The sequence below is a fragment of the Saccoglossus kowalevskii genome, chromosome 22 (assembly GCF_978046115.1).
Source record: "Saccoglossus kowalevskii chromosome 22, keSacKowa6.1, whole genome shotgun sequence".
NCBI lineage: Eukaryota > Metazoa > Hemichordata > Enteropneusta > Harrimaniidae > Saccoglossus > Saccoglossus kowalevskii.
The window spans coordinates 22,481,165-22,500,767 of record NC_140662.1 but is presented as its reverse complement, the minus strand read 5'-3'; the positions used below and the strand labels follow the sequence as shown (position 1 = coordinate 22,500,767).

General features: G+C 36.1%; 2 protein-coding genes and 1 long non-coding RNA gene across 3 annotated transcripts in view; 1 reads left to right on the top strand and 2 right to left on the bottom strand.

Annotated features, from left to right (window-relative positions):
• LOC100375648 (retinoic acid receptor beta-like) overlaps positions 1-6,023 on the top strand; it is a 50,082-nt gene extending 44,059 nt beyond the window's left edge. Inside the window, exons 9-10 of the mRNA XM_006825783.3 lie at positions 1,052-1,210; positions 2,002-6,023. Of these exons, the coding sequence (XP_006825846.1) occupies positions 1,052-1,210; positions 2,002-2,288 (446 nt within the window). The 3' untranslated portion in view covers positions 2,289-6,023. The remainder of the gene's footprint in view (positions 1-1,051; positions 1,211-2,001) is intronic.
• LOC146729192 (dynein axonemal assembly factor 19-like) lies at positions 6,024-16,264 on the bottom strand. The gene is made up of 4 exons (XM_085496089.1): positions 16,159-16,264; positions 12,641-12,798; positions 10,700-10,841; positions 6,024-7,784 (listed from the first exon to the last, which is right to left on the bottom strand). Exons 2-4 carry the CDS (start codon positions 12,790-12,792, stop codon positions 7,377-7,379), a joined length of 702 nt encoding a protein of 233 aa, XP_085352215.1. The 5' UTR covers positions 12,793-12,798; positions 16,159-16,264; the 3' UTR covers positions 6,024-7,376.
• A 980-nt stretch (positions 16,265-17,244) lies between these two features.
• On the bottom strand, positions 17,245-18,129 carry LOC146729191 (uncharacterized). Its single transcript, XR_014928209.1, has 2 exons — positions 17,914-18,129; positions 17,245-17,422 (listed from the first exon to the last, which is right to left on the bottom strand). It is a non-coding gene; the product is annotated as an uncharacterized LOC146729191 (long non-coding RNA).
• Positions 18,130-19,603: the final 1,474 nt, after the last annotated feature.

Below are 19,603 nucleotides of genomic sequence, written 5' to 3'. Positions count from 1 at the left end.
GTATTAACCTTTTCATCATCAGACTTTCGTGTTAACAATTTTTCGAATGTTTCTTTAATTTTTCCGAAAATAAAGTTTTAGTAAATTTTCAGATTTTACTCAAAAAATTTGGCTATTTTTGTCTTAATCTTCAGACGGGAAGTGCAGACTATTTTGTGATGAAAAGAGGGAACTGGTGGTGAAAATCTTGAGTGCATTAATTTAGACAAGTCATTGAAAATAACACAGTACCCGTCAAAACTTTTGAAAGTTCTCTTTGTGCTCGTCATATTAAAGCGAAGGGGTTGTTGCGAGCGTGTCCTTGAAACTTGAGTTCCAAGTGGCGTATACAACAGATTGTTTATTTACATCAAAACACGTGTTCCATGTAGTAGTAATATGGCCAAAAATAAAAACAGCCATTATTCGGCCATCTTCGATCTGATTATGAAACACACTGATATGTATGTGCCAAATACGGATGAAAATGATACATAAATTGTGGAAATATAGTAGTAAGGCCAAAAAGTCAGATGGCTGTCAATGGGCCATCCTTGACCAGATTTTGAAACAAATTATCACGGACATGCATCCTAACATGTATAAAGTACATGTATGTACCAAGTTTGAATGAAAACTGACAAAGCATGTCCAAAATACAACATTTTCAAAAAGCAAGATGGCTGCCAGTCGGCCATTTTGAATCGAATCGCTAAACCACTGCATGTGCATATGTCCCACATAAAGTACTAGGCACATGCAAAGAATGAACGGAATCGGTCCAAGGGATTCTGAGATATGACTCCGGACGAACGAACGGAGACCGAATTATAAGTCCCCGTTTTCGGACTTCGTTCGAACAGGGACTAAAAATATATATGTGAATAGTTCAGATGAGTGGAAGCCAAACATAAATGTTTACTTGGTAGCATATCTGAATGATTTAGTTTACTACAGAAAAAAGCACTGTCTGATGTATGGGTGCACAGAAGTATGTTTTAATTTTAACGTCTTTGATTTGACATTTTTTTGAATTAATTTTAACCATTCGTTCTTTGTACATGTTTATCAGATCGTTCAGGGCTTGAAGAACCACTGAAAATTGAAAAAATGCAAGAACCACTTCTTGAAGCACTCAGAATCTATGTGCGGCGGAGGAGGCCGACAGAACCGCATGCTTTTGCCAAAATTCTTATGAAGATCACTGATCTAAGAAGTATCAGTGTAAAAGGTAGTCATGTGATTTCATTCAAAAGTATCCATAGCAACAGCTGATCTACATGTAGTACTGTACAGAAATAATAGCATTCATTACCACAATGCCTGAACATGTCCAACTTTGACAATATGAAGAAAAGTTGTATTGAACCACTCACTCATGTACATTAAACACAGGTTGTGCAGAACACATTCAATTCCATAGATGTGTTCCTCAATTTTTATTAGCTCCGCTGTTGGCTTAGTCGAGTGGAGCTTATCATATGAGTGATTGTCCGTCGTCGTCCGTGTCAACTTTTTACTTTTTTGACTTCTTCTTGAAAACTATAAGCCTGAATGCTGAACCTTGGATAGACCTCTCTTAGATTTGTTCATTTCATGATGGTGATGATTATATCTTCAATTCTCTAATTTTGGTGAATATTTTTGTAATTTTTCGACTTCTTGTTAAAAACCACAAGTCTCATTGCTTTGATCTTGCATATATAGATACTACATGTGGACCTCTCTCAGATTTGTTCATTTCATGATGATATCTTCAATTATCTAATTTTGATGAATATTTTTGTCATTTTTGTTAAAAACCACAAGTCTGATTGCTTAGATACTATACATATAGGTATCCCAGATAGACCTCTCGCAGCTTTGTTCATTTTCTAATGATATCTTCTGTTCTTTAATTGAAATGTGCATTGCTAACAGCGGAGCTATCTCAGCTTCTTGTCTTTGATTAGTCTTCTAATAGTACTCCTCAAGGTATCTTTAATTATAATTAATTTTAATGCTGTTCTTGATATTTTTCAGGCGCTGAGAGAGTTTTACATTTGAAGCTTCAGATACCAGTTGATATGCCGCAAATTATACAGGAAATGGTTGAAAGTGACGAAGAAAGCACGGAAAATGATGACGAGAAAGGCAGTGCGACGACTTCTGTGCCATCACCTGTGACGTCGACAAAGCAAACTGCAAAAATTTCATCATTGGAACCTATAGACACACCAATTAAAAAAGAACCAGTTTCTCCGACGCCAACACAAACTACGCAAACATTGAACAGCCCAAAGGAACAAACTTTTGAGACTTCAACGTGATGATTATGGCTGTTTCGTTAAATATTTATATGAATTATAAAATCATGCAAACTACATTTGCAGTAAACTGCTCCTATATATTAAGATGTATCATTTTACCATAACTGTTGACTGATTTGTCCGTTTCTAGCCCCAAAGTGAGGCTCGTGGATATTGCCAAACCAGACATAACTCCCGGGAGTTTGGAAATGCCGATGATTTATGGTGATTACAAAATTGGTTTCAAAATGAACATGACTTCAGTCTGGAGTACCTACAGCCTTATTTTGGAGTCAGTTAGCAGGGCACCTTCAATGTACATGCGTGTATAATTCAGAAGAAGATACATATTTTTAGAATTTGTGTTAGTGGGACCCCCAATGTCATATGTGTCATTATTACTCATCAGTATCCCAGTGCCGCTAGCCTTTAGAAATGCCGCAATATTCGTCCAAATATCCCATCCCTGCTGGTCTATATCATGTAATTAGTAAAACAGATTACAATTTAGTATACACATGGTCTCAAAAAAAGGTATGATGTATTTTACATGGATAGGGTGGTGTTTTATTTCACGCTTCTTTTTCATAAAAAATCTGTACAAAAAAATTTAAATTTAACGTTTTCCCCCCTGACGCGTGAAAATTTCCTTTTTGCAAAAATAAAACACAACAATTGTCATGCAGTGTGCTTTTATGTAAACAATATGTTGTACATGTCGCATGGGACTCACATTGAATACTACGTACTGTGATGGCTAGGTCATGTTAGACTAATTTATTGAGCATTACCAAAAAAATGTCTGCTGGAGTAAGGAAGATAAAGAGTCGTGAAAAACGCACAATGTATATCACAGGATTATATTCTCTTGTTAACTGCAGAGGTATTATGTGACATGTTTCGTTTTGACAGATTCTTTGAAGTTTTTATTTGGGCATTGATTTTTTTTTTGGCGGAAGTATTATTTTAAAGTCCAACACCACTCAAAATTCAGTGTTGCAGCAAAAAAAATTATAAAAATAATTTTTGTTTAACTGTATATCATTTTACTTGCTTCTTGTTCCCCTCAATTGGCTCAAGATCAAATGTGATGTGCTTTGCCACCCCGCCACCACCCCCACCCCCCAAAGAAGAAAACCTGTCTTCCAACGAACAAACGTTAAAAAATGAAATTCTGCTAAAACTCCTTATGAGTATTAAAACCTTATCAAGTTTTTTCATAGATTTTTTTCTTTGATTATAAACAAGGTCAGAATTCTGTATCGAGGACATTTTTTTTTTTAAATTGCCAAATTTTTATTGTAACATTCGGTCGAATATACCAGCTAAACTTTGAACAGTGTTTCAATTCCTACCTCAATTTTTTTCTAAATTTTCACAAAGTATCGTATTACCTCATGTTGCAGTTCTTTGGGACTGACCGAGAAATGTCCTTATGTAGCATTAACAAAATCAGTTTTCGGAAAATGCAAGTCAGAAGTTTTTGTAACATACTTTAATTGGTTTAGTTTATTATAATGTCTTGTTATGTATTCTTGTATCTTGGGAAAAAATTTCTGATCTTTTCTGTGTTCGGGATATTCATTTTCTGTAAATAGCGAGTAAGCTCGCTCAGATTTCACCACTTCCTTTCATTGATACATCTTTCAAGCACCATGTGACGATCACAAGAAAGCATTTTAATGTCACTGTAGTTTCTAAGTAACCCGTAGTGCAACATTTAACATCACCACCCCACAATGCAACATCCAAGATGGCTGCTCCCACAATGCAACATCCAAGATGGTCACCCCCACAATACAACATCCAAGATGACACTCTATTGCACAAACATATTTAGCAGACTGTGAAATATTTGTTATAATTTTAACTAGCTGATAAAAATTTGAAAATTCTTAATCAGCGTGATTGAATTCTATTTTATTGAAAAATTTCACAAACACCGTTTAGATTTGTTTAAGATTAGATTTTTATGCCTTGAAATATTCTACGCATTCACTGGCAGTTTATATAAAGTGCAGAAACTTTAGCAGTGTTATATATGGATAGTTATTTTCCAAGCATCGCATATATGGTAGTGCCATATAATGGCTCATTTTCAGAGATTTGTAAAGAGTATGTTCTCACTTTTTAATATTTTCACATTTTATCTGGTGATATTACATGACAATTTTAATTTGCATAATTTTTTCGAAAGGGAGGCTCCCTTGCACCTGCGAGTATAAATATATAGTGCTGATATATATATATATATTTTTTTTGAGTTTCTTTGAATGATTTGGGGACTTGTCCTCCAAGAAAGTTGGTTGTTTCTTTGAGGGTGTTTGCAATACTTTGTAATATGCTGCAGTTATTTTTAATGAATCATATCATGCATCTTGTTGATTCTAAAACTTCCTGTTTTTCTTTGCATTTATGAATTTGTCTGTCTAGATTATTCCACCGCCATAACCAATTTTTAGCATATTTTAATTGTTAACCCTTTGAATGCCAATAAACAAGCTTCATAATTTTGATTATAAAGACCTGCAACTAAAATTAACAATCGAAAAATGTTTCATTAAAATGTGGCATTCAGGGGATTAAAACCGAAGGGTGATGGTATCATTAAATTTGCAATGAAGCGCACAGTTATTGAGTGTTTTTATTATAACTTGTATAAATATAACTATGTATATACAATTTTAAAAGTTTCTGCCAACTGTTAATTGAATAGATGTGAGATATGCACCTGGTAGCAGCGGTGGGATAAAACTTGACAATTCGACAACTTATAAAACATCCTAGAACGTTTTCATTTCTGATGCAGGTTTCAAACAACTTATGAATATTCGTGAGTATTTTTAGTTGGGGTTGTTTTGGAATGCATATGGGAAAGCATGGGATTTCAAAATATATGGAGATGAAGCGGCAACAGATTTTTAAACAGAGAATAAAACTTGTTATCTTTGATTTCCAAGCATATCAACTAAACTTTACAACTTGGGCATACAAGGAGGCAAGGTTTCAGCAAACTGTCCAATCACAAGCTTGACATTTGTATGCAAATTAGGAATTTTGTAACCAATCATAAATGAAAATACCTAAATTATGCATATGCAAATGAGACTAATAGCCAATCAGATTGACTGTTTTAGGATATTGACGAAGTGGTTGATAATTAAAATAGAGAAATATTTTTTGTAGTGGGGGGAAGAACTTATTAAATAAAACAAAACTTTGTAGTATAAATGTAAAGCAAATTTTTTTTTTTTTTTGGTTTTAGAAATCACAATTCAGTGAAATATTTTATTCACATATTAATCATTTGCATATTTAAGTATACCATTGTACTCTGTTTCAACAGAATGTATTGGTATGGTTTGACAAATATTGCAGTTACAAGAAGTAAAAAAAAAAAAAAAAATCTGTTCAAAACAGTTTACTTGTAACCAAATTGTAAACAGATGTTAACTCGCAGCAAGTATTTCATAGTTTGGTTGAAGCCATATGTGGGCATAGGTTCTTGTGAAAAAAGATAAGGGGTGAGGTACAAGTATGCACGAGAATTGATCATCACAAGGTCCGACTGATCAGGAATTACTGTGCACTTGCACTAGGAACGTTTTAAGCTCTTCGATGCAAGTGTCCGGCATATTGTGTAAATACGCCGATACAGTACTGTAATACTAGCGTTGTAAATGTACTATACAAGATGTACTTTGCCATGGGTTGTGACTGTATAGCGAGAATAAACATTCAGTCTGACAAGCGAAATTAGTCTTGTGTTTTTATATACAAGTCCAGAAATACAAATTTCGACCCACATACTTCAAAATAACATTGTACAGTATTTCGGGGCGAGCCATTCTGATTCCTGTCCAACTTTGATTGAAGAGATGCATATTCTATACAAAATGGAACATTTATGTCATCTAAATGGAATACCCGTCATGAAATTATAATTCAAACTGACGTAAAAATGATATTTAAAATGCCACATCAAAAGATAAATATTCATGACCCAACATTGCACAAATGGCTGACATTAAATTCTTTCTGTAGCCACCACTAGAGGGTGCTGTACAGCAAGAAACGGTCAGTGCACAAAGTGTTTCATTTCTGCTCCATGCCTACGCTTAGCCAGCCAATGACCAGAATATGCATTTTTGCTAACATGCTAGTAAGTGAGAATATCTGGGGTCCCCCCCCCCCCCTCCATCAGCTGCCTTCAGTTTCTAAATGTTGCTAATAAATAACATTTTAACCGGTCTTGTGAATTTGGGAGACACGTGGCAAGGACAACTGACTGTTAGATTCAGAAGCCTGTGATTCTATTTCAATAACTGGAACATTAATGCTTAGTACATTAGCAGTCGTCGGCTCATACACGGAAATCCGATTTTATTACCAAATACATGACCCAGACCTCTGTACATGTAAATGTTTATTTTAGCTAGCCACAGCTGCTTTCTTCAGGTAATATGTTAAAATTGAGACCTCCTGGGTATCTTTCTTCCTAGTTAGCGATTACCAAAGTGGTGCACTCAGCACATATATTAACTTCAATGCAGGGTACACGAACCCCATCCTGTGTCCGTCTTGACTAAATCTTAGCCAAAGCCAATGTTTAAGGAACGTTTCCCATAAAATGCAATGAGAAAACAGTTTCAGTTCATCTCTAATTTAATAATTGCTTAAATATTAGTAATCTAAAGAATAAGGTACTGAGCGAGACATATTAAATATAGAAATGTAAAAAAAGTTGAAATCTACGATGATAAACGATTCATGTATGAAAATTAAATTATCGCGTTCTCTGTAGAAACAATTTTCCAAAAAATGTTTCATTTTGACTTGTTAATTTATATTCATAATTAATAAAATTGTTTGAATTTATTTAAAATACAGTGTATATAATAGAAATCCAATTTCAGTTTTACTGTTGAAAAAACTTTCTGAAATCTGTTGTTTATGAAACTAAATGGGTTTACATTATGTAAAGAATGAGAGATTAAAAAAATCAGATCAAACATGGGTGACCTGATGATTTCAGAGGGAGTAAAAATAATCCTCTACTCTGTTTGAATAATGATATTGCATAGTTATAGTTATTTGTCATGGATAAAATCAAGACACTTTGTACACCTCCATTAATGTCTGAACAGAGTTATCAGAAAAACTGTACGTTACATCCGAGGCTGCAGCCATACACAGGCACTGCAGCTTTAGAAGGAGTCTCTGACAGGAGTCCTTTTCGATGGAACTAAGAAAATCCAGCGACAAAGTGAATCTACTTGTTTTTGAAAGGTTTTCTAAAATTGAAACAATTGCATTGGCATCTTCAGGAACAAAGCATTCTTCCAAGGCAACCAAGATGTCTCCTAGGAGACCAAACGCGATCTCCATCTTGAAAATCACTCCTAGTTGCTCTCCTCCGATTTTAATGAGAAAATTGTATCTATCAGTGTTGGTTTTACAGTAGCGTTTCCAATCTCGTGCAAATTCATGTCCATTCTTGATTATTTTTGTAGTATCCTGGAAAGACAAACAAGAGAAAGCTCGAAATTGCAGTGATGATTGTTTCACCCTTTACAAATTTCAAAAGGTCAAAAGTCAAGTAGCACAGGAAATGATTTTTTTTCATCATAAAACTAAATATTTCTGGGGTTTTTATGTCTATGTTGCAAGAAGGTAACAGTAGGATTTTCAGTGTAGCTGAGGTAACAAGACAAGTATTTATGCTTCTCGTCTCTAATTGTATATACAAAATGTGAACAACGTAATTGAAGATAAGAATCCAGAAGAGTGTTTTAAAAACAAATTGGTCACCAATAGTCCATTTTGTATCAGATCAATGAGATAAAATGATGTGCATATGTCCATGCATGTCCAGGATCTGGTTTTAAAATAGCAGAAATGCTTGATTTTAACAAATATTTTTGTCATTTTTAGTCAAAAATTTTGTTGACTACTTCTTGAAAACTTCTACTCTGATTGATTGGTAAATGTGTACCTTGGGTGGATCTCTATTAGCTTTGAACACTAATAATTCACAGACATATCCTTCAACCAGAGTTGTAGAATTAACACTATCATGGAAGGTAAGAGAAGAGGAGAGAGAGCATGCTATTGTTCTCCCTTGTTCCAAGATCACTAACTTATTTACTTGGTAAACATTTCTGTTTCAGCTCAGAAACAGTCAAAATTTTGATGAAGATAAATGGATACCAAAATCACACAACATGACCAAATCACTGATTCTTGTAAACAACTCTCATATAAAATATTAAGTGTTCATAACAGAAATTGTGATCTGATAACAAGTTTCCATGACCCTACCAGGGTCAAAGTATCATATTTTTCACGCACCCAGACAAGGTATTGGCGATCCGCTTCACTGGGATTGCCCTCATCACTTTGTGTGTGTGTCGTCTTCATGTATTAACTCTTCTGCAATTTTTTGGACTTGGCATGCAGGTCACATTTTCACTCTAGTTACATGTAGGTGGTAAAATCTTAAAAAAACCTGGCCCACTGTTGCAGTGGAAATGGCCAAAAAAAATGATTTTTTTCAGGCTAAATGTATGTCCTTCAAATCCTGAAGTAAAAACCTCTGACATATCTCATTCTACTCAACTTAAGTGTGAGCCTAAAAGTTATTATTGTTACCAAGTTATCAATATTGGTCAAACTTGACAGGGATGTTACACCTGCACTCTAGAAAGGTAGAAAAAAAAAGAAATTCTGTCCTTATGTTGCCATGACAATGATGAAAACTTGAGGCTGCAACTTCGCACAAAATGTATCCTCATACAAATTTTTAAGTCTAAATCCTGGACATATCTTATGCTAATTTGCTTGAGTGTGTTCCTAAAATCACTAATTTGTTTTTGAGTCTGTCCTACTATTACCATAGCAACACTCAACAAATATGAGCGAAGTGGATCACCAATCAGCCTACCAGCTTGTTTAAATGTCAGTTTGTCAAAATGAGGAAACTATTGCGTAAAAAACATGGTTTTTTTTCAACATCAGTGCACATTTAATGATGATCATTACATGTGCACTGATGTTGAAAAAAACGATTAAGTCGACTATGCTTATCTGAAAGCTTATCACAATAAAGCCCCACTTGAACATTCAAACAACAGGACATGTATTTTTCCACTTTTAAACAAACAATTTTACTAAAGGAACAGAATGGTCTTTCGTGTACTCACTCTGGAAAACAAGTATTTCATTTCCAGTGGAAGGCCTTGTCAATGACCTATAACGTTCCGTGAACCGCTCAGCGTATACATAATGTCGTCTATCTAGTGTGTAAAGCAATTCGTGGTCAAGATGTTTTTGTCAGTCCCAAAAATTGTTGAGCCAAAAAAAATAGTTGAGTTTAGCCAAAAAAAATAGACAATGGCGAAAAGGCAGAAATAGAAATAGAAACAAAAGATTAAAACCCGTCCCCTCTCCTTTTAGGAGAATCCACACACAGCTCCTTAACACGGACATAAACGCTCAGTTTGGGCTAAGAAATCTGGCCAGTTTTAAGAGCCAGCTAAGCGCCCAAAACGCCATTGAATTCAATGTTCATTTGGAAGATTTACTACGGTACTATATTCATAATTACTCATTTTGGCATGCCATTTCTGACATGACAAACAATGCAAGCACAACTTGATATTGTTCTCCGCAAAAAATTAACTGACGATGAGATGCTGTACTTCCTGTATTCTCCAACCTACACTTTCTGAATTTGCTTTGGTATTCTTCTATATCCGGAGAACTAACATGTATACCTTCCTACTTACTGTACTCTGTAATCATAGTTAAAATGACTGAAAATGTGTATATTCTTAACATGTTTGGGTGTTACTTAGCCCGTACGAGTTTAGCTTAAATCTTAACCTGTACTTCTTGTAGCGTCAACACTACTATTACCTTCATGGTACATTTATCCTCCTACATTTGCAAACAAAGCAAAGGCTATTTGATTCCCCATGAAGGCGCGACAGTGTCATGTAAATCATTATCGGATAATTATCGTCTAATAAAATCTAATGAAATGTTGGCAGAGATGTCTAACTTAGTCATTTTTAGACATTATTAGACGATAATATCGATACTATCGGAGAAAAACAAACTGCCTCAATAGTTACCCAATAAAATATGTCTAACTTAGACTATTTTTTAGACATTATTAGACGATAATATCAGAGAAAAACGAACTGTCGCAATAGTTGCCCAGACAGACCTGTCTAACATAGACATTTTTAGACGATAATATCAAATAACATTAAAAAGTGCAATGTCGCGCCTTCCTCTGATTCCCTGCATTGATGTTTATGTAACTATGCATGCCTTTATTATTAGACTAGTCTGAGCTTCATTTTGCAGGACTCTACTCTGTTAAAACAGCTGACTCGTGTACTCATCATGTTTGTGTACTACAATACCTGTTCTAAAACCTTTCCAGGTGTTACATCTTTGCCTGTCTTTGTTGCAGCATGTGGGTTCCACGGTGCCTGAATCTTATCAAGTTCACTGATCTTGTCTTTCTTGTCTAATGGCTTAATGTGAGCAGCTGCTACCATACCCCTATAATAACATAAAAGCACATTTGAGAACATTCAAAATTGAGTCAGCTCCAGTCTATACTACGAGTATAATATCTATGATCCATAAATAAAAGACTAGTGAATCAGTCAGTACATGCTTGAGCCCATGGTAACACACTGTACATACTTGTGCCCATGGTAACACACTGTACATACTTGTGCCAATGGTAACACACTGTACATACTTGTGCAATGGTAAAACACTGTACATGCTTGTGCCCATGGTAACACACTGTACATGCTTGTGCCCATGGTAACACACTGTACATGCTTGTGCCCATGGTAACACACTGTACATACTTGTGCCAATGGTAACACACTGTACAAATGTACATACTTGTGCCAATGGTAAAACACCGTACATGCTTGTGCCCATGGAAACACACTGTACATACTTGTGCCAATGGTAACACACTGTACATACTTGTGCCAATGGTAACACACTGTACATGCTTGTGCCAATGGTAACACACTGTACATGCTTGTGCCCACGGTAACACACTGTACATGCTTGTGACCATGTAACACACTGTACATACTTGTGCCAATGGTAAAACACTGTACATGCTTGAGCCCATGGTAACACACTATACATACTTGTGCCCATGGTAACACACTGTACATACTTGTGTCAATGGTAAAACACTGTACATGTTTGTGCCCGTGGTAACACACTGTACATACTTGTGCCACAGTGTTCTCCCCAGAAATTTTTCATCGAGTCGTGGCTAATTTGCATAATAATCAGCATATAATTAGCATAAATTAACATATTGTTTGTCATATGGGGAAATAAAACAAAACCAGTTTTTTTCCTTTTTTTCTATTTATTTTATGTACAATCTGTATACAATTATTGCACTGCATGTTTAGTATTGCAAATGTCCTGCAGAAATACTGAGCTTTCTGTTTCTTTGCTTGGCCCAGCAATCAGCAACTTTATAAAACCCTGTTCAGTCCCGGTAAATTAAACATGGGGTTGATTATTCTCATTGCTTGTCTTCCGTTTCTGTTGTTTTCCAGTTAAGTACAACAACTGTTACGAGTCACAATACTTACGCTACTATGTTCGAGCAATAATAGTTTTTTCTCTCTGAAATTGTTGATTTTGAAAGAATTTTACCTTTCAATCTAAAGACTGACACAGTCGGAGACACTATCGCAGAAAGTATTTACTTACAAACAAAGAGGTGCTAATTTCACAAAATTGACTCGCCGCTACGTATCGTGCGACTAGGTCTATTGTTTACAAATTATAATCGACGACTGGCAGGATGCGTGTCGGTCGGTACATAATTATAATAACAATCGGACAATAGTCCTGGTCGGAAGCATTTCTGTGGTGGTCGCTAATTTTGAGTGCATGGCGAGATCCCTGTGTACATACTTGTGACCATGGTTATACACTGTACATACTTGTGACCATGGTTATACACTGTACATACTTGTGACCATGGTAAAACACTGTGTATATACCTGTGCCCATGGTACATGGAAAGGGTTTTTAAGAATCATGTTTACTGTATTTGCTTTTTAAAATGGTGATGAGTATTCATGAACAGAAACATTACTCCAGGCAAGTCAATCTAATCTCACAGACAATCGGTAATGACACAGTTGTGTTGGCTACATACACAGCAATTCACCAGGCTATTCTTCGGTGTACTCTGAATAGCTGATATCCAGACTAGATCCAGTCTGGCTCTAAGAAGCTCCCCGACTTTTAGCTGCATTCATACAATTGTATTCAGAGACAGTTGGATTTCATAATGAACTTACTTAAATTCATCATATGTCTCTACTCTCTGTGATACAGCTCTCAGTTTAGCGTCATTTTCTCTCCAATACTTGGCATCAGCCTCCACGGCATGTAACAGTTCCTTCTCTAGTTTACGAAAATCAATCTTTTCTTCATCTTTTCCAGAAACCATTGTGATCTGAAAATTATTATCAAGTTGTAGAATTGATCACCAAAGCTAACATGTTTTGTTCCAAATCAATAAACTCAGTGCATAAGTTTGTCTGCTGGACAACAGAACAAAAGAATTGTCATTGTCAAACCCCTATGTTGACCAAACCCTGTGTTGACCAAACCCTGTGTTGACCAAACCCTGTGTTGACCAAACCCTGTGTTGACCAAACCCTGTGTGTAAACCAAACCCTGTGTTGACCAAACCCTGTGTACACCAAACCCTGTGTTGACCAAACCCTGTGTACACCAAACCCTGTGTAAACCAAACCCTGTGTTGACCAAACCCTGTGTTGACCAAACCCTGTGTTGACCAAACCCTGTGTTGACCAAACCCTGTGTAAACCAAACCCTGTGTAAACCAAACCCTGTGTAAACCTGCATTAACCAAACCATGTGTTAACCAAACCCTGTGTTAACCAAACCCTGTGTAAACCTGTTAACCAAACCCTGTGCAAACCTGTGTAAACCTAACCCTGTGTAAACCTGCATTAACCAAACCCTGTGTTAACCAAACCCTGTGTTAACCAAACCCTGTGTTAACCAAACCCTGTGTTAACCTGTTAACCAAACCCGGTGTTAACCAAACCCTGTGTTAACCAAACCCTGTGTTAACCAAACCCTGTGTAAACCTGTTAACCAAACCCTGTGTAAACCTAACCCTGTGCAAACCTGTGCAAACCTGTGTAAACCTAACCCTGTGTAAACCTGTTTTAACCAAACCCTGTTTAAACCATACCCTGTGTTAACCAAACCCTATGTGTTAACCAAACCCTGGGTAAACCTGTGTAAACCAAACCCTGTGTGAACTGGAAACCTGAGTAAACTGAAACTGTGTAAACAGGAAACCAGTCTAAGCTATAAAACCGTCTAAACTGAACACTGTATAAACTGGTAACCTATGGAGTACAAAACCTTATAAAAGAAAAAAAAATGTTAACCAGACATGTTAGGCATTTACATGTAGGTGTAGGTGTACATGTACACATTTTCTAGTAGTTCAATAAGAAACTTCCACAAAAATATGATCAATAACACCACCTGTTTAGGCTTCTCAATAGCAGATATTGGAACATTTGAACACATTTATTAAGGGTATAATTTCTGAATACTGGTTACTCATTTGAAAAGAGGGAGATTTTGAAAAAAAAATTGTGAAATATTAATAATTAAGTGTAAGGTGAACAAAATATTTACCAAATTCATCCAGCGCCCCACCCCTTCTTCCTAATTAAATTGGAAACTTCTAAATTATTGGTAAACACTGTTTCTTTGGTATTCAGTTTATAAATACATTATGAATCACTATTGCAATTGAGGATACCAATAAATATCATGTTTATAAATAAATGACATAACACAATTGCTACTGTTATGAGATCTTGGCATGTGCCAACATTTTTAATCTTTCCTGTTTGCAGAGGGATTATAGCAGTTGTGTTCACGTTAGAAGAGACCCACTCTCGGCTTGTGTCGAAATCAGGCCCACATTCTTCTATCTGTTATTTGACCCAAACGTGGAAAACGATACGCACATGATAATAATAGTAATTGCTATATTGAAATTATATCTATTTGCTGTCATCCTGCACAAGAACGGCTAAGAAGATTCATAAAGTCTCATCATAAAGTGAATGATTTTAAGAAACTGGAAATTGAAACTGTTTGAATAATATTAATAAGTACCAGAAGTCCACATTTCTTTGGTATAAGTTCCTGTTTCATTCAAGTGCAATATGGAAGCAATTAATCTTATCAATAATACAAGCCTTGAACTATGCCCTCAACATCTAACTGTACTTTACTCCAACTATCTATCTACCTTTTTCAACCCAAGTACATGCAGTTATTTTTTTTAATTTATTTGTTTAGTCAGTCACTCATTCATTTAATTATTTAGTTACAGAGATACAGATGCCACAGGGCGAGTCACCCTATAAATAATAGATACCCAAGTCAGAACTCTTCAGATAACACTAATATAGGGAGTATAGGGGAACAATTAAATACCCTAATAGTTTGAACGGTGCACTTCCAGGTATGATCAGCGCAATTTTGTTTGTCGCTGCACAAAGTGAGATAGTCCAATCATGACAACAGACTGAAAATAGTTTAACCCAAAATGTTTGTTTTGAGTCACTTTAAGCAGTATAGCACTATCTTGAATTCAGTTCAACTCGCACATCAACTAATAACTTAATGTCCGCAGATTACACGTATTGATGTTCATTGCCAATTACATACAAGTTATCACATTTCCAAACCACAGAACAACTAGTAAATTTGCATTCACAATACATTTGTACAGCAGGGGTGGATCCAGGAATAGGGAGGGCCGATAAGTTGGTCTAAGGCCAAGTAAGGCCGATGGCGCGAAGCCCTGTTGGTTGTTAAAAATAGGCCCCCATCTAAATCCGCCAATGTACAGTACAGTAAAGGGATTGTCCAAATGTTAGAATGGTGTTTGATTGTAACACAAACAATAGTGGCTGTTATTGACAGTATAGATAGCTCTGCAAGGCCAAAACAACACATTCCTGTACAGTTTGCTATCAACAATAATGTTACAAAATTCACGTCATGATCCCCTCAAACATTGCCAGGACTAATCACAAACAAGAATAGACAATGAATTTTCAGATTAACACCTGTTTTCCACCATGCTAACCAACTTGTCTTCTACTGACTTCCTGTTCTGGTCTGTCTTTCAGAATATTCTACGTTTTGCGCAATTTCTGCTGTCAAAGTTGGTTAATAGATGAGACATGATTAATGGGCGGGTTGGGGTGAATAACCCACCGTTTCTGGGACATGAAAATAGTCCAACCATGAATGAATCAGTTTTCACAATGCTATAATACATTACACATAACTTTAAAACTGCCCATTTCACCGCTGTACAAATGACTCAATCCATCATTGTATATACATGTTTACACATAACTTCGATAAAAATTGTAAGCAACAATCTTGTTTTAGTCAATACAAATATGTATGTTTTGTCTATTGTTTGTCCTCACTGACACACATGTCACAGAAAGTACAGTGTAGACTGTGATTACAAAAATTGGCAGTGTCTGGAATGAAAAAAAATGCAGTGTCTGTAATGGGCCTAGCCGTGGTTTTGCGTCGTTTTTGGGTCGTTTGTTTCGTCGTTCAGTATGCTCGACATCATAGTGGCGTCCATATACAAACGCTGCTATGTCGCGCATACTGACAGACGAATCACTGGACATATCGGTAATCCGGACTCAAAACGACACGAAACCATGACTAGAATTGACTTGCCGCACAACATGGATAAACAGCCATGTACAACTTCACACACCTTCTCAGCTGTTTAGAATACGTTCTATGACCTGACGAAGTTTCAAAATTGAAGCAAACAGGTCGCCATCATGAATTAGGAATGCCGGGAGTAGTTGAAAATAGCGCCACCACAGACAGCGACGATCTCCCGAAACACTTGTTTTTATTTCACCAACACACTTTTTAAAGGGGAGCAGAGGTCTGACTTTTGACACTCTGTACATGAAATTGACAAATTATAAAGTCCGATATCTATAACATTATTCAATTAAAACTTTCCAATTATTTGATTTACTCATATTTAGTCATTACACGACTGTGCATTTAGGGAGAAATATTCTTCAAGTGCATTTGTTCCCGGAAAATGACCGTTGGAGTAAGTCACCTTACCTTTCACTCCACTGGCATGTATTAATGTAAGTAGGAGTGATACTGGCAATTTACCTTCAAGCTGTAACACATCAGAAAGTCAAAAGTGAACAATTAGTTCAAGTCGATTTCTAGTCGATTGAGGACATGAACCGACATGAACAAGCCAATGATTGTTCTTGATGACGCCCCCTGCGACAGAAAGTTGTTTTAATGGTTTAACATGGACCGGAAGAAACAAGTCAATTATATTTATGAAATATAAATTTGAGCTACAGATTGGTACGTATTTTAATAGGGTGTGTGTTTTTACTGCCTGGTGGACTATATTTTGCAGAACTGACCGTTCTTCAAGTATTAGAATTAACGTATACCCAGGTGTTTATTTGATAGCGATGAAATCCGCTCAGTGGGTCGAGTAGATCCAATCTGATTAAAATCTGATGTAGTGTACGTGCTTTAATTATTGTGGCTATAAACTTATTTTAATTTTATTACTTTTGTTATTAATGCCCTTTTATTTTATTATTTTACTTTGATTTTGATTTTTTTTTAATTCTGCCCTACCTACATCTGATCCGACGCCTATGTAAGTCCCGTTCAAATCTCGCATAAGTAACAGCCAATCACAGCCCCCCTTTTATACAGGCTGTCCGTTGCTTACTTTTCAGTGTAGCGATACTCTACGGGCAATCTTTCTGTACATTATATTTTGCCCACTTGAATAAACCATTAATAAAAAATTGCTAGTATATTTTTATTTGCAAAAGAAATTCCACAGCATTTTACAATTTTTGTCATTACATTGAATATTTTTTTCACTTCCAACAAATGTGTACACTTCTAGATACATCTTCGCCAGCCAAGGTTCGTTCATTCAGTCATCGCTTCATTTTATCACTGAGCATAATTATCTAGAATGGAAGCAAAAAAATAAGTAAATCGTAATGATTAGAACAACGTAAACAGCTATAGTAAACAATGCAAACTGATTTTAAATTGTATAACGGTCACCGGCCCACGGCATCGACGCAGAAAATTGGAGCAAACAAATATTTCCTGATCAATTGCGATGTGTTCCAATAAAAAATATTTTATTCCAGTCCAAATCAGCTCAATTACTTTAATAAAGAGTTATTGTATAATGTACACAATGATGATACAATTTGATGAATATTTACAGCTACGGCTTCAATACCGTAGACGATGTTGGCCCGATCAACAAAACATCACCCGTCTCCAGGGCAGGCGACTGGAAAAAGACACTGGTGTTCGGTCGAAACGGCGGAAACAAAATCGTCACTCCCAGAATAACAATGCAAAATAACGATCTAAAGTCGAACCATTCGAGCCACAATATTAACATAAAAATGACTTTCGTTGCATTTGACAATGATAAACTTACCGAAAAGCCGGGTTATTCTCGGTCGCTAATGTCGGTATAATCCGCCATTTTATTTGAGTGCGTTTGCCACCCGACTCCGCCCGGTGACGTCATCATGTGCGCTATAGAAGGAGGTATGTGATTCGTTGACTAAAATCGTCGATAGTGGGTCTCGTTGAAATCTCGTTACATAGGCATCGGCTCAGATGTAGGTAAGGCGGAATTAAAAAAATCACAAAATCAAAATCAAAGTAAAATAATAAAATAAAATAAAATAAAATAAAATAAAATAAAATAAAAGGGCATTAGTAACAAAAGTAATAAAAAATAAAATTAAAATAAGTTTATAGCCAAAATAATTAAAGCCCGTACACTACATCAGATTTTAATCAGATTGGAGTAGATCCCCAATGTGTGGAAACCGCTGACGAGAAACAGCCACGGAAGAGAACCCGAGTTGAGTTTCTTTTTTCAGTAAAACCCATCTTACTACTGTCAAACAGTGGTGATGTTCAAATCCACGCACACATGTTTCATTGCTCCCCGATCCACAGCTCCAGTCCACTGGGGTCGGACTTCGTGGCAGTCCGTGAAGGATTGCAACAGAACCAATTACAAACTGAGTAAATATATTTATTATAAACGTGTTTTTTCTCACTGGTTATCTGTATATGCGTGCTTTTTATTATATTATAATATTGTGAAATGACACGTTCGTATATAATTGTACTACAATGTATATGTCAATAATATCTCAATGAGAACTCGAAGCTCATAAATATGCATTTTATTACGCATTTGTTTTTATTCCTCAGCTCCTGAGAGCGAGGTTATTTGTAGTTATGTTGGCGATCGCTGCTGAGTCTGTGGAACTTGAAGTACTATGGGAGATTGCATGATGAAAGTGAAAAGTCTTTTGATCAGTAAAATAATTTTAGAAAAGTGAAAACTAGAGTGACTGTGAAATAAAGGTTGGTTTTAAATATAAAATATGGTGGAATCTGGATGAAATAATGAAAGAAAATTGAACGGTATGACAGGGCAGTAAATGTGGCCAGAATGCAAGGTCGGAATCCGGGGGTCAAAATACGTCACAATGCGTCCATCATGACGGCTGTCAACTGAACAACTATGGATGCCATGAAAGTCTTGGTTTGCAGTTTGCGTGAATGGCCGGGGGAAAAAATTCATGCAAATTCTGTGCTTCAGTAACAGTATTTGCTGTTTTTTTTTTGTGCAATGGAAATTAATACAAGAAATGCTGCCAAAGGACATTTCCTTCTAGTAAACAAAAAAACCTTGGTACGCGGCGTTTATCTTGAGAAATTGAGAAGACGAAAATCCGGGTCGCTGTGAAACAATGGACATACTTCTCCAGGGTATTTTTGATTATTTGAAGAGGGAAACTGCTGCTTTGTGGAAGAGCAAAGTTCAATGTCATTGGCCACAGTAATTCTAAATCGGTGTTTAAGAGGTGTTACCTGGTGTAGAAATAATAACATTACGATGTTTTCGAAGTTCCCGCTTTAGGCAAGTTGTACTAGCCGAGCCACGCCTCGATAATTTATCGATATACATATGGTAGTGATGTATGGGGAGACAATTGCACTAAAAGTACCAATTGAAGATGTACATATAAATTATCTTCGTTTTCTCTTGGGAACATCCAATAACACCACGACAATGGGCTTATACGGTGAACTTGGACGTT

Coding starts and splice junctions, on each gene's coding strand:
- LOC146729192 (XM_085496089.1), bottom strand. CDS start 12,792: ATGGTTTCTGGAAAAGATGAAGAAAAGATTGATTTTCGTAAACTAGAG. Junction 10,842..12,640: donor GAGACATATGATGAATTTAA/GTAAGTTCATTA, acceptor ATGTTATTATAG/GGGTATGGTAGCAGCTGCTC. Junction 7,785..10,699: donor CTGGAAAGGTTTTAGAACAG/GTATTGTAGTAC, acceptor TTGTCTTTCCAG/GATACTACAAAAATAATCAA.